The 14,635-nt window shown below is 41.1% G+C and overlaps 1 protein-coding gene across 1 annotated transcript in view; it reads right to left on the bottom strand.

Annotated features, from left to right (window-relative positions):
• vps37ba (VPS37B subunit of ESCRT-I a) overlaps positions 1-14,635 on the bottom strand; it is a 46,058-nt gene that overhangs the window by 3,597 nt on the left and 27,826 nt on the right. The window contains exon 3 of the mRNA XM_078554117.1: positions 2,966-3,048. Within this exon, the coding sequence (XP_078410243.1) occupies positions 2,966-3,048 (83 nt within the window). The remainder of the gene's footprint in view (positions 1-2,965; positions 3,049-14,635) is intronic.

Genomic DNA, 14,635 nt, shown 5'->3' with positions numbered 1-14,635 from the left:
CTTTGAAGACAGAGTTTTCCTCATATCCCTAATTCAGTACAACTTCCTTTCAAGAAGCTTCCTCTCTGCTTGTATAGCCATCTAATTTCTGTCACTGCAATGAAACTAGTAAGATTACTTGCGTCACAGATGTACGTATGCACTGTGGAGCTGGTTGCTGCCACCTTCAGAAAGGCTTAATTGAGAATGGTTACTGGAACAAAATCTAAACAAAACTAAATAGGAAAGGAAACCCTTGGTACATGATTTAAAAATAACACTCCTCCGTGCCTTTTTTAAAAAAAGTACAAGTTAGCAAATATTCCATCTGTATGTGGAAACAATGCTGCATTTGAAGAACAAAAAATTCTGGACAAATTAGTTTAGTCTTTAGTAAGCAGTGTCATTTTTCCTTGACGTAGTTTCTACACAGAATAAGCAAATGGTAAAAATCTGAACTTCAGATGAAGTGTCAACAGATCATATGATGAAGGGGAGAATCGGGACTTAGCCTGGTCCTACTCTCAGCACATTCCACACACTTCCACCTAGACATCTTGGATTATGAACAGCGATGGGAAGCCAGGGCGAATATGTTCCTCCTTCTTTACCCAGGGACACCAAACTGTTGGGCTTAATTAAATCAGTAAACAATAGAGGCTGAGCGTCAACTCGCAGACGTTTCCTCCTACCTCTCCCTGGACCATGACCCCACCACAGAACATCAAGCCATTGTTTCCAGGACTGTCACTGACCTCATCTCCTCTGGAGATCTTCCTCCCACAGCTTCCAACTTGATAGTCGCCCAACCTCGGACGGCCCGCTTCTACCTCCTACCCAAAATCCACAAACAGAACTGTCCTGGCAGACCGATCGTGTCAGCCTGTTCCTGCCCCACGGAACTCATTTCTCGTTATCTTGACTCCCTTCTCTCTCCCCTTGTCCAGTCCCTTCCCACCTACATCCGTGATTCCTCTGACACCTTACGTCACATCAACAATTTCCAGTTCCCTGGCCCCAACCGCTTCCTCTTCACCATGGATGTCCAATCCCTCTACACCTCCATCCCCCACCAGGATGGTCTGAGGGCCCTTAGCTTCTTCCTTGAACAGAGGCCCCAACAATCCCCATCCACCACTACTCTCCTCCGTCTGGCTGAACTTGTTCTCACACTGAACAATTTCTCCTTTAACTCCTCTCACTTCCTCCAAATAAAAGGTGTGGCTATGGGTACCCGCATGGGCCCCAGCTATGCCTGTCTCTTTATGGGGTATGTGGAACATTCCTTGTTCCAGTCCTACTCCGGCCCCCTCCCACAACTCTTTCTCCGGTACATCGATGATTACTTCGGTGCTGCTTCATGCTCTCGTCGGGACCTGGAAAAATTTATTAATTTTGCTTCCAATCTCCACCCCTCCATCATCTTCACATGGTCCATCTCTGACACTTCTCTTCCCTTCCTTGACCTCTCTGTCTCAATTTCTGATGATAGACTGTCCACCAATATCCATTACAAGCCTACCGACTCCCACAGCTACCTCGACTACAGCTCCTCACACCCCGCTTCCTGTAAAGACTCCATCCCATTCTCTCAGTTCCTTCGCCTCCGTCGCATCTGTTCTGATGACGCTACCTTCAAAAACAGCTCCTCTGACATGTCCTCCTTCTTCCTTAACCGAGGTTTTCCATCCACGGTCGTTGACAGGGCCCTCAACCGTGTCCGGCCCATATCCCGCGCATCCTCCCTCACGCCTTCTCCTCCTTCCCAGAAACATGATAGGGTCCCCCTTGTTCTCACTTATCACCCCACCAGCCTCCGCATTCAAAGGATCATCCTCCGCCATTTCCGCCAACTCCAGCATGATGCCACCACCAAACACATCTTCCCTTCACCCCCCTTGACGGCATTCCGTAGGGATCGTTCCCTCCGGGACACCCTGGTCCACTCCTCCATCACCCCCTACTCCTCAACCCCCACTTATGGCACCTCCCCATGCCCACGCAGAAGATGCAACACCTGCCCCTTCACTTCCTCTCTCCTCACCGTCCAAGGGCCCAAACACTCCTTTCAAGTGAAGCAGCATTTCACTTGCATTTCCCCTAACTTAGTCTACTGCATTCGTTGCTCCCAATGCGGTCTCCTCTACATTGGAGAGACCAAACGCAAACTGGGCGACCGTTTTGCGGAACACCTGCGGTCTGTCCGCAAGAAAGACCCAAACCTCCCTGTCGCTTGCCATTTTAACACTCCACCCTGTTCTCTTGCCCACATGTCTGTCCTTGGCTTGCTGCATTGTTCCAGTGAAGCCCAACGCAAACTGGAGGAACAGCACCTCATCTTCCGACTAGGCACTTTACAGCCTTCTGGGCTGAATATTGAATTCAACAACTTTAGATCTTAAACTCCCCCTCCCCCCATCCCCACCCCGTTTCTTTTCCCCCCCCACCCGCCTTTTTTTTAATAATTTATATAGATTCTTCTTTCCCCACCTATTTCCATTATTTTTAAATATAAAACTAAAACCTTTAGTCTTTCCACCCCACCCCCACTAGAGCTGTACTTTGAATATCCTGTTTTCCATTCTTAATTAGCACTTTTCTCAGACAAAGACCACCACCTTCAACACCTCTTTGACCCTTTTGTCTCTGACATCTTTTGATTATCTGCTCACACCACACCCTCAATGTCTCTCTTCCCCCCCACCCACCTTAAACCAATTTATATTTCTCCCTTGTTGAAACTATGCTTCAGTTCTGCCGAAGAGCCATGAGGGCTCGAAACGTTGACTGATTTCTTCTCCGCCGATGCTGCCAGACTTGCTGAGTTTTTCCAGGTAATTCTGGTTTTATTTTGTTAACAATAGATTCAGTTTGGGACTTCCTCAATATTTCCATGTTTCTCAGTGTCATAATTTATGGGGCAGTTACTCACTAAACAAACACCTTAATTTTGCAATTAAAAGTTTGAATCATGAGAAACATTTACCTCCGTCTCCTCTTCAATTTTAGCTCCTTCTGTTTGTAGCAGTGCAAGTAGTATGTCTAGTGAAGAACCACTGGATTGACTGTCTGTGGAGAGGAGAACAATAGTTTAAATGTTAGAATTTTTTATAAACTGAAGTGTATTTCATATTTTGCTAAACAGATCAAAACATTTTCATTTCCAGTAATGCCATGGAGCTTCAAAGATTTAATTCTGCAATAATTTAAAACAGGATTAATCTCATTACCATATAGAATTAAACTGCCCCTAGCCTGGGTGATAAGTATACAATATAGTGCGTAACATAAGAAACAGGAAGGGTACCATTGGGCCTTTCAAGCCTGCTCCGCCATTCAATAAGATCAAGGCTGACCTTCAACCCCGATGCCATTTGCCAAACCCATCCCTTGATTCCCTTAGTGTCCAGGAATCTATCGATCTTAGTCTTGGATATATTCAACAATTGAGCATCCACAGCCCTCTGGGGTAGAGAGTTCCAAAGATACACAACTCTGAGTGAAGAAGTTTCTCCTGTTATGAAGAGATTGTCTATAATGTTACTGGAAATTGTTTTTTAAATTGGAATTGTAGTAGGGCTGTGTCTATGTTTGTGTTTGTCTCTCTTAACTGGATTAAAGCCAGCTAGTCTGGGTGCTTTGATGTATAGTAGTTTGAGATGCTAATTAGATAAACGTAAGTTAAAGGGTAAAGTGCAATTTGCATTTGTTCAATAAACCATTCAAAAGAATGGGTAAAATCTTGCACCTAGCTGGGAGACACCAAGCAATGTGTTTATATTACTAATAAGATTGGTAGAATGAAAGGATTATTGTTAGGAGAGATAAAATTAAAAAACCTAGTAATACAATGGAAAATTTACATTCAAAGGGGAAGCTAGGTATAAACTGAAAGGAGAGGAACACAGTTAATGTTTCGAGTCCGTATGACTCTTCAACAGAACTAAGGAAAGTTCTAATGAAGAGTCATACGGACTCGAAACATTAACTGTGTTCCTCTCCGCAGATGCTGTCAGACCTGCTGAGTTTTTCCAGGTGTTTTTGTTTTTGTTTTGGATTTCCAGCATCCGCAGTTTTTTGCTTTTATAAACTGAAAGGAGTTTGTGTGTGTGAGGCAGAGGCATTCAAGATCTAATCAGCCTGTAAGCCAAGAGCTGTGTCTGCAAAGGAACCAAATTGCAAGGCGCCTCATTTTGAATTCGTAAGGTCAAATGTGCTTTGCCTGATGTCTGTTTAAAGGCCATGGGTTATAGTCGCCTTGGTGAAGATTTACCTGGGAGTGATTAATTTGGGGATTTGTTTAAGTTATTATGGTAGCAATTTGTATACATGTATATATGTGTGTCTAAATTTGTTGTTAAATTAATAAATGTTTAATTTAGTTTTATGTAAAAAACCGAGGCTTGGTGGCTTTATTCCTGAACTGCATCTCAAACATACCAGTTGAAAATATAGGTTATGACAGTTGTTCAAGTTTCCCTCTGGGATTTAAACAACTCAGCCTTCACCAACTGCTGTGTCATAACAATTGGGGAGCTTGGCACGATAATATTTGTAATTCCTTGATTGGTTTGGAATTGGTGAATCTTAGGGTTACAAGTACGAGAAGTATTTGAATTCAGGAGTTGGTGAGGTTTTTTTTATATAAGTGGTGAGGCTCGGAGATAGCTTTGGCAATTGCTAAGACTTGTCTGGGAGAAGAAATAACTGGTTGGGTTACAAAACGTATCTAAAAGTAAAAACACAAACCTGGAAAAACTCAGGTCAGGCAGCATTGGCGGAGAAGAGCAAAGTTGACGTTTCAAGTTCTCATGACCCTTCAACAGAACTAAGTAGAAATAGGAAAGGGGTGAAATATAAGCTGGTTTAAGGGGGGGGCGGGGGGGTGTTGTTGGGACAAGCAAGCAGTGATAGGAGGAGATAACCAAAATATGTCACAGACATAAGAACAAAGAGGTGTTGAAGGTGGTGATATTATCTAAAAGGAATATGCTAATTAAGAGTGGAGAGCAGGACAAGCAAGGTAGCTCTAGTGGGGGTGGGGTGAAATAAACGTGGGTGGAATACATTTAAAAATAATGGAAATAGGTGGGAAAAAAAAATCTATATAAATTATTGGAAAAAACAAAAGGGACGGGGAAGAAACAGAAAGGGGGTGGGGATTGAGGAGGGAGTTCAAGATCTAAAGTTGTTGAACTCAATATTCAGTCCGAAAGGCTGTAAAGTACCTAGTCGGAAGATGAGGTGCTGTTGCTCCAGTTTGCGTTGAGCTTCACTGGAACATTGCAGCAAGCCAAGGACAGACATGTGGGCAAGAGAGCAGGGTGGAGTGTTAAAATGGCAAGCGACAGGGAGTTCTGGGTAATGCTTGCGGACAGACCGCAGGTGTTCTGCAAAGTGGTCGCCCAGTCTGCGTTTTGTCTCTCCAATGTAGAGGAAACCGCATTGGGAGCAACGAATACAGTAGACTAAGTTGGGGGAAATGCAAGTGAAATGCTGCTTCATTTGAAAGGAGTGTTTGGGCCCTTGGACGGTGAGGAGAGAGGAATTGAAGGGGCAGGTGTTGCATATTTTGCGTTTGCATGGGGAGATGCCGTAGGTGGGGTTTGAGGAGTAGGGGGTGATGGCATTCCGTAGGGATCGTTCCCTCTGTGACACCCTGGTCCACTCCTCCATGGCTTGCTGCATTGTTCCAGTGAAGCTCAACACAAACTGGAGGAACAGCACCTCATCTTCCAACTAGGCACTTTACAGCCTTCCGGACTGAATACTGAGTTCAACAACTTTAGATCTTGAACTCCCTCCTCCATCTCCACCCCCTTTCCGTTTCTTCCCCCTCCCTTTTGTTTTTTCCAATAATTTATATAGATTTTTCTTTTCCCAGTATTTTTAATTGTATTCCAGCCACCGTTTATTTCACCCCACCCCCACTAGAGCTACCTTGTTAGTCCTGCTCTCCACTCTTAATTAGCACATTCTTTTAGATAATATCACCACCTTCAACACCTTTTTGTTCTTTTGTCTGTGACATCTTTTGGTTATCTCCTCCTATCACTGCTTGCTTGTCCCAACAACACCCCCGGCCCCCCTTAAACCAGCTTATATTTCACCCCTTTCCTATTTCTACTTAGTTCTGTTGAAGGGTCATGAGGACTCGAAACGTCAACTTTGCTCTTCTCTGCCAATGCTGCCAGACCTGCTGAGTTTTTCCAGGTATTTCTGTTTTTGTTTTGGATTTCCAGCATCCGCAGTTTTTTGTTTGTATCCAAAAGTAAGTTAAAAGAGTTGGCAAATAAATTATAACTGGGGATATAATTAAAGGTATAGCACAGCATCTACAATTGGAAGTGATACCTGACACTAGTGAGTCACAGCTGGGGGTAGTGAGACTTCAGTTACAAATGAAGACGCTTGAACTTGAAGAAGCAAAGGAACTGAATAAACTTGAATTAGAAGCAAAGAAAAGAGAAAGGACATTTCAAAGGGAGCAAGCTGAAAGGCAGGAGAAAGAAAGGAAGCTGGAACTGGAATTTCAGGCAAGAGAGAAGGATAAAGAAAAAAAGGCCAGGGTAAGAGAGAAAGAAAGAGACAGGAATACTTGGTTAAAAGGCAGGAAGTTCAAAAAGAGATCAGGTTCTGAGGAGAGTTCTGATGATGAAAAAACTATTAACCTAAAATCCAGTGGGCAAATGTTTAAATTTGTACAAGCTGTTCCAAAGTTTGAGGAAAAAGATATTGAAGCATTCTTTATTTCATTTTAGAAGATAGCTAAATAGATGAAATTGCCACAGGAGAACTGAACGTTATTGTTACAGTCTAAGTTGATGGGTACAGCGCATGAGGTATATACTTCACTATCAGAAGAAATGTTGGTGAATTATGATGTGGTGAAAAAGGCTATTTCGACTGCATATGAGTTGGCTCCTGAGGCACACAGGCAGAAATTTAGTAATATGAGAAAACAGCCTGGGCAAACTTATACTGAGTTTGAGAGAGAGTAAAACAAAGTAATTTTGACCAATGGGTAAGGGCGTTAAAAATAGAGACAACATATGCAGCTCTTAGGGAAGTAATTCTTTTGGAAGAATTTAAAAATTCAATTCCTTCAGTAGTGAGAACTCATGTGGAGGAACAGAGGGTTCAAACTGTAAGGCAAGCAGCAGAGATAGCTGATGATCATTAGTTAGTTCATAGGGCTAAATCTCTTTGGTCACCCTTTTAAATCCGAAAAAGATAGGAAGTGGGAAGGTGAAAGGAAGGTGGGTAGTCAGGGAAGAGGAGTAGTAGCTGGAAATTCCCAGAAAGTTTTTTTCTCAGAATGTAAGGGAAGGTGCTGAGGGTAGGAGTGACATTCGAAAATTGAGGTGTTTTCATTGTAATAAAGGGGCACAGGTTAGTGTTGGAAATTGCAGGGAAAATCTGTTGGAATTATTGGGGTGCAGAAAAGTTATGGAAATAAAAGTACTGAGAGTTCTGAGGTTCAGACACAGGAAAAGCCAGTGGTGCGTGTACAAGTAAAACAGAAAAATCAGCAATAGGTAAAGAAGTGGGAATGTGTTCAGAGTTTACCAAAGAGAATTCTGAGGTGCAAGTTGCAGAAATGTTTAAAGACTGTGTGTGTGAAGGAAAAGTCTTTCCATGTGTACAGGGTGGAATAGGTAAAGATGTTAAAATTTTTAAGAGACACAGGGGCTGGTCAATCCTTAATGTTGTGGGGTAGTGATATTTGTTGTTCAGAGGGAGCATTGCAGGAGGTGATAAGTGGGGTTCATGGAGATGCTAAACCTATCCCATTGTGGAAGATAAATTTAAAGAGTAAATGGAAGTCAGGTGAAGTTATTGTTGGGGTAGTGGAAAATTTGCCCAGTATAGGGGTTCAATTTATTTTGGGTAATGATATAGCTGGGCCACAGATATGGGTGATGCCTATGGAGTTCAGCAGCCTGTAGAGATGTTTTCAACAGAGGTGTTGCAGAGAGCATCCTGGATTGTTTCCAGATTGTGTGATAACGAGATCACAGGCACACAGGTTGAAACAAGAAAAACAAGGGCAGGCAGTTCAAAGGCAAGAAGGTGGTGTCGAAATCCAATTAGGTGGCACTGTGTTTGATAAATCGTTCAGGAGGAAAGACTGCAGGACAATTCAGCTGAAGTGATTAACTCAGAGGTTAGTGGAATTACAGAAAAATTGTTTGCAATTAAAGCAGTTATATTGGAAAGCTTACTCACAAATAGAAGCAAAAACGTATTCCAGTATGTTATTCCCTTAAGGGAGATATTTTAATGAGAAAATGGAGGCTGGATCATGTCTCAGCAAATGAAAGCTGGAGTGAGGTGCATCAGATTGTTATCCCATTAGGGTATAGAAATGAGATTGAGAATTGCTCATGAAATTCCAATGGGCAGACATTTAGGATTTAGGAAAACAGGTTTTTTTTGGCCAAGATTGCATAGGGATGTAGTCAAATTCTGTAGCACATTTCACACGTCAGGTAACAGGGAAACCACAAGCTGCAATTAAGCCGGTGCCAGTAATCCCATACAAGCATTTTAAGAACCTTTTACCAGGGTCATGATTGATTGTAAAAGACCCCTCCCTAAGGCGGAAAGGAGAAATCAGTACTTATTGACAATAATGGATGTGTCTACCAGGTTTCCTGAAGTGATACCTTAAAGAAATATTACAACCAAGAAGATTATGGAGGAGTTAACTAATTTTTTTTTTATACAAGATATGGTTTATCTATGGAAATACAAGATCGGGGTCAAATTTCATGCCACGGCTGTTTAAGGAAGTAGTGAACAGTTTGGGGATAAAACAGTTTAATTTAACAGCTTGCCATCTGGAGTCACATGGAGCTTGGAAAGATGGCATCAAACTTTAAAAAGTATGATGAAAGCGTACTGTCAGGATTATCCACAGGATTAGAATACAGGAATTCCATTCTTGTCATTGGCTATTAGAGACACTCCTATTACTTAGGCTGGCTTTAGCCCTTTTGAACTAGTTTATGATCATGAGGTAAGGGGACCACTGAAATCGATTCATGAGAAATTTCTGGGTCAAAATTCAGAAACCTGGATTACGTATCAAATTTCAGGGAAAGATTAAACAGAGTTGGCTAGGGAACATTTAAAGATGTCACAGCAAGCGATGAAAGTGAAGGCAGATAAGAAAGCGAAAGTTCACAGTTTTGTTTCTGGAGAGAAAGTACTAGTTGTGTTACCAGTACTAGGTGATTCATTAAATGCAAGATTTTTAGGGCCTTACAGGATTGAAAACAAATTGAGCAAAGTAAATTATTTAATAACTCTAGATAGAAGAAAGAAGCAGGGGGTGTTTCATGTAAATATGCTTAAAAAGTACTTTGACAGTGAAGAGGAACAAAAAGAGGTATTGGTGATGGTGGATGATGACAGCGAGGTAGAAGTGCAGGACTCAAATTGATTTTCTTCTAATAAAATTGGATAATGAAGGGGTACTTGAAAATTTAAATACAATATTGAGTTACCTTCCAAACAACTGTCAAAGTGATTTGGAAAAGCTATTGCAGTCACACAAACCTATTTGTGGGGAATAGGTTGGAAAAGACAGATTTAGCTATATATATGTCTGTGCAAGTTTCATCTTCAATAAGGCAACATCCTTATAGATTAAATCCAGCAAAGTTATCACAAGTACAAAAAGAAATTGACTTCATGCTTCAAAATGATATCAAGTCTAGCAGTAACTGGAGTTCACCTTTTGTACTGGTACCAAAACCGGATGGAACATAGACTGTGAGCTATTGAAAGCTAAGTGCAGTGACAAAAGTGGATTCCTATCCTATACCACAGCTGGAAGATTGCATTGAGAAAGTGGGACAATCAAAATTTATCACAAAGATTGACTCACTAAAAGTATATTGGCAGGTATCGTTGCCGGAAAGAGCAAAGGAGATATTGACTTTTGTGATGCCAAATGGCTATATCAGTTTAAAGTCATGCCATTTGGTATGAAGAATACACCTGCGACATTTCAAAGACTGACAAACAAAGTAATTGCAGGTCTAAGCAATTATGCTGTTTATATTGATGGCCTTGATAGTTTTCAGTCAGGCGAGGGAGGAGCACTTAAAGTATCTGGAAGAATTATTTTCGATTACAAAAAGCTAATTTGGTGGAGAACTTGGCTAAAAGTGAATTTGCAAAAGCGCAAGTTACGAATCTAGGCCATACCATTGGATATGGTAAGGTGGTTCAGAGAGATGTGAAAGTCAAGGCTACCGTGGATTTCCCAGTGCCTGCAACAAAACGAGATGTTGAGAGATTTCTGGGCATGAGTGGGTTTTACCAGAAATTTGTTCCAAATTTTAGCAGTGTGGTTGCTCCACTGACTGAACTATTAAAAAAGAACAAGTTTCAATGAACACTGGAGTGTCAGAAGTCATAAAGTTGATATGTTTGAAAACTGTACGAACTGCGACACCAGTTTTGGCTGTACCCAATTATGCCAATCAATTCAAGTGGTCCGTTGACGCGAGCGATATAGGCACTGGGACCGTACTGTTATAAGAGGATGACATTGGGATTGAAAAACCGATAGGGTATTTTTCATGGAAGCTGAATGTACAATAGAGAAGATATTCAACGATCAAAAAAGAGACCCTGGGTTTGGTGTTAGCATTGCAGCATTTGAAATTTATGTTGCAAATAATTTGTCAGAAACAATTGTTTATACAGACCACAATCCTTTGATGTTTTTGGACAAATTGAGACAAAAGTGTAAGACTTTTCAGGAGGAGTCTATTATTACAACCATTGAATCTACGGATTATACATGTTGCTGGTAGAGAAAATCTGTTCGCAGAAGAGTTAAAGAGTTTGAAGCTTAAAGGGAAGATTGGACATTAAAAAAATGGACACTGAATGTATGTTGTTATGTTCATGCATGCATCTGGTAATGTAATACTGTAATAAGTATAAGATAGTGTGAAGTGGGTTATTAGAAATGAAGCCCTCTTAAAATTATGGCAGTTCATTTCTCGATAGGGAGGGGGATATCACGAAGAGATTAATGCCTATAACGTTATTGGAATTTTTGAATTGGAATTGTAGTAGAGTCTGTGCCTGTGTGTGTGTCTTAATTGGATTAAAGCCAGCTAGTCTGGGTGCTTTGATGTATAGTAGTTAGAGATGTTAATTAGATAAATGTAAATTAAAAGTACAATTTGCATTTGTTCAATAAACCATTCAAAAGAATGGGTAAAATCTTGCACCTAGCTGGGAGGCACCAAGCAGTGTTTATATTACTAATGAAATCGGTGGAATGAAAGGATTATTGTTAGGAGGTAAAATTAATAAGACCTAGTAATACAATGGAAAATTTACATTCAGAGGGGAAGCTAGGTATAAATCGAAAGAAGTGTGTGTGAGAGGCAGAGGCATTTAAGATCCAACCAGCCTGTAAGCCAAGAATTTGCGTCTGCAAAGGAACCAAATTGCAGGGACCTCATTTTGAATTCGTTAAGGTCAAATGTGCTTTGCCTGGTGTCTGTTTAAAGTCTATGGATTATTGTTGCCTTGGTGAAGATTTACCTGGGAGTGATTTATTTGATGATTTGTTTAAAAGTTATTATGGTAGTAATTTGTAGACATGTGTTTAAATTTAAATTAATAAATGTTTAAGTTAGTTTTATGTAAAAAAAACCCTCGACGGCTTGGTGGTTTTATCCTGAATTCAGAGCTGCATCTCAAACATACCAATTGAAAATATAGGTTATGACAGTTGTTCAAGTTTCCCTCTGGGATTTAAACAACTCAGCCTTTACCAACTGCTGTGTCATAACACTCATCTCAGTCCTAAATGGCAGACACTTTACCCTGAGACTATGTGCCTTAGTTCTAAACGCTCCAGTCAGGGGAAGCAGCCAGCCTCAGAATCTTACATGTTTCAATGAGATCACTGCTTATTCTTCTATGAGAGTATGGGCCCAGTCTACTCAATTTTTTCTCAAAGGGCAATACTTTCATCCCACGAATCAATCTATTAATTCTGTGATGTACCATCCTTAAAATAATTATCATTCCTTAGGTATGAAGGCCAATACTGCACACACTACTCCAGGTATCATTTCACCAAAGCTCTGTACAATTGCAACAAGGCTTCTTTACTCTTATACTCCAACTCCTTTGCAATAAACTCCAACATACCATTTGCCTTCTCCGTTGGCTGCTGTATTTGTATGTTAACTTTGTGCTTCATGTGCAAGGACACCCAAATCCCTCAACGTTTAACAGTTTCTCACCACTTAAAAAAAATCCTGATTGTTTATTCTTCCTATAAAGTGAATATCACATTTCCTCACATTGTACTCACTCTGCCACTTTCCTGCTACTCACTTAGTCAGCCTACAACCCCTTGCAGACCATCACCCTCACTGCTTACTTTCCCACCTAGCTTTGTATTAACAAATTTTGACACATTACACTCAGTCTCTTCATCTAATCCATTAATATAGATTCTAAATAGCCAAGACCCAAGCACTGATCCTTGCAGCATCCAACAGTTTTCTCAAGCTGAAAATGACCTTTTATTTACTTTCTCTCTTTTCTTTCCTTTAAACAATCAACTTTCCATTCTAATATATAACCCCCAACCCCATGAGCCCTTATTGTGTGTAACAGCATTTGATGCGGCACCTTCGCGAATGTCTTCTAAAAATCCTAATACACTACATCCATTGGTGTCCTTTATCTACTTTGCTGGTTTCATCCTCAAAAAAGATTTGTCAAACAATTTTCTTCTCTTAAACCATGTCGACTCTGCCTAATCATATGGTTGACTCCACCTAGTCATACGTTTTAAGTGCTTCGTTACCATTTCCTTAATAACTGATTCCAGCAATTTCCCAGCGATAGATGTCAGGCTAATTGGACTGTGGTTCCCAGTTCTCTCCACCAGCCTCCCCCACCCCTTTCTCGCAATAATGACACTACATTTGCTACCTTCCAATAATCTGGGACCATTCCAAAATCTAAGGAATTTTAGAACCATATAAGAGATCAGTCCCAAGGGGATTGCTGACTTTTAGACCCATTAATTTCTCTTGTACTTTTTCTTAATTGATAAGTTCCTCACTGCCATTAGAATTTTGGTTCCCCACTAATTCCAGTACTTGTGTTTTATTTATTTAACATCTCAGCCACTTCCTCATTCTCCATTACAACTTCCCCCAGTCTCAGCCTTTTAAAGGACGTACATTTACTTCTGCTACTCTTCCTTTTAACATACTTGTAGAAGCTTTTAATTTTTTTTTATTCAGGATGTGGAAGTCACTGGCTTCTTGCTAGTTTACTCATTTTATTTTCTCCACTCTTCATCAATCTTTTGATCATTCTTTGCTGGTTTACAAACTATCCCAATCCTTAAGCTTACTACTACTCTTGGCAACATTAAGCCCATTTTTTTAAAAGCTAATACCATCCATAACCTCTTTGGTTGGCAATGAATTACTTCTATGCAGCATTTATTTCTCAATTGAATAGATTTGTGCAGATAGGTGTGTAAAATATTTAAATTTTTACCACTGCTTGTCTACCATCATATCATAATTAACGTTTCGAGTCCGAATGACCCTTCAACAGAACTAAGTAAAAATAGAAGAGGTGAAATATAAGCTGGTTTAAGGGGGGGTGGGACAAGTAGAGCTGGATAGAGGGCCAGTGATAGGTGGAGATAACCAAGATGTCACAGACAAAAGGACAAAGAGGTAGAAACAGATATAGAAACAAAAAACTGTGGATGCTGGAAATCCAAAACAAAAACAGAAACAGAAATACCTGGAAAAACTCAGCAGGTCTGGAAGCACCAGTGGAGAAGAGCACAGTTGACGTTTCGATTCCTCATGACCCTTCAAAGAGGTGTTGAAGGTGGTGATATTATCTAAGGAATGTGCTAATTAAGGGTAGAAAGCAGGTCAAGCAAGATACAAATAGCCCTGGTGGGGTGGGGTGAAGGAATCAAAAAAGGCTAAAAGGTAGAGATAAAACAATGGATGGAAATACATTTAAAAATAATGGAAGTAGGTGGGAAAAGAAAAATCTATATAAATTATTGGAAAAAAAAGGTGGGGGGGGGGGGGAGATGGAGGAGAGAGTTCATGATCTAAAATTGTTGAACTCAATATTCAGTCCGGAAGGCTGTAAAGTGCCTAGTCGGAAGATGAGGTGCTGTTCCTCAAGTTTGCGTTGAGCTTCACTGGAACAATGCAGCAAGCCAAGGACGGACACGTGGGCATGAGAGCAGGGTGGAGTGTTGAAATGGCAAGCGACAGGGAGGTCTGGGTAATGCTTGTGGACAGACCGAAGGTGTTCTGCAAAGCGGTCACCCAGTCTGCGTTTGGTCTCTCTAATGTAGAGGAAACCGCATTGGGAGCAATGAATGCAGTAGACTAAATTGAGGGAAGTACAAGTGAAATGCTGCTTCACTTGAAAGCAGTGTTTGGGCCCTTGGACGGTGAGGAGGGGGGGAAGTAAAGGGGCAGGTGTTGCACCTTCTGCCGTTGCATGGGAAGGTGCTGTGGGAGGTGGTTGAGGTGTAGGGGGTGATGGAGGAGTGGACCAGGGTGTCCCGGAGGGAACGATCCCTGCAGAATGCCGCCAGGGGGGGTGAAGG

The sequence above is a fragment of the Cetorhinus maximus genome, chromosome 12 (genome assembly GCF_964194155.1).
Source record: "Cetorhinus maximus chromosome 12, sCetMax3.hap1.1, whole genome shotgun sequence".
NCBI lineage: Eukaryota > Metazoa > Chordata > Chondrichthyes > Lamniformes > Cetorhinidae > Cetorhinus > Cetorhinus maximus.
This window is presented reverse-complemented; position numbering and strand designations above follow the sequence as displayed.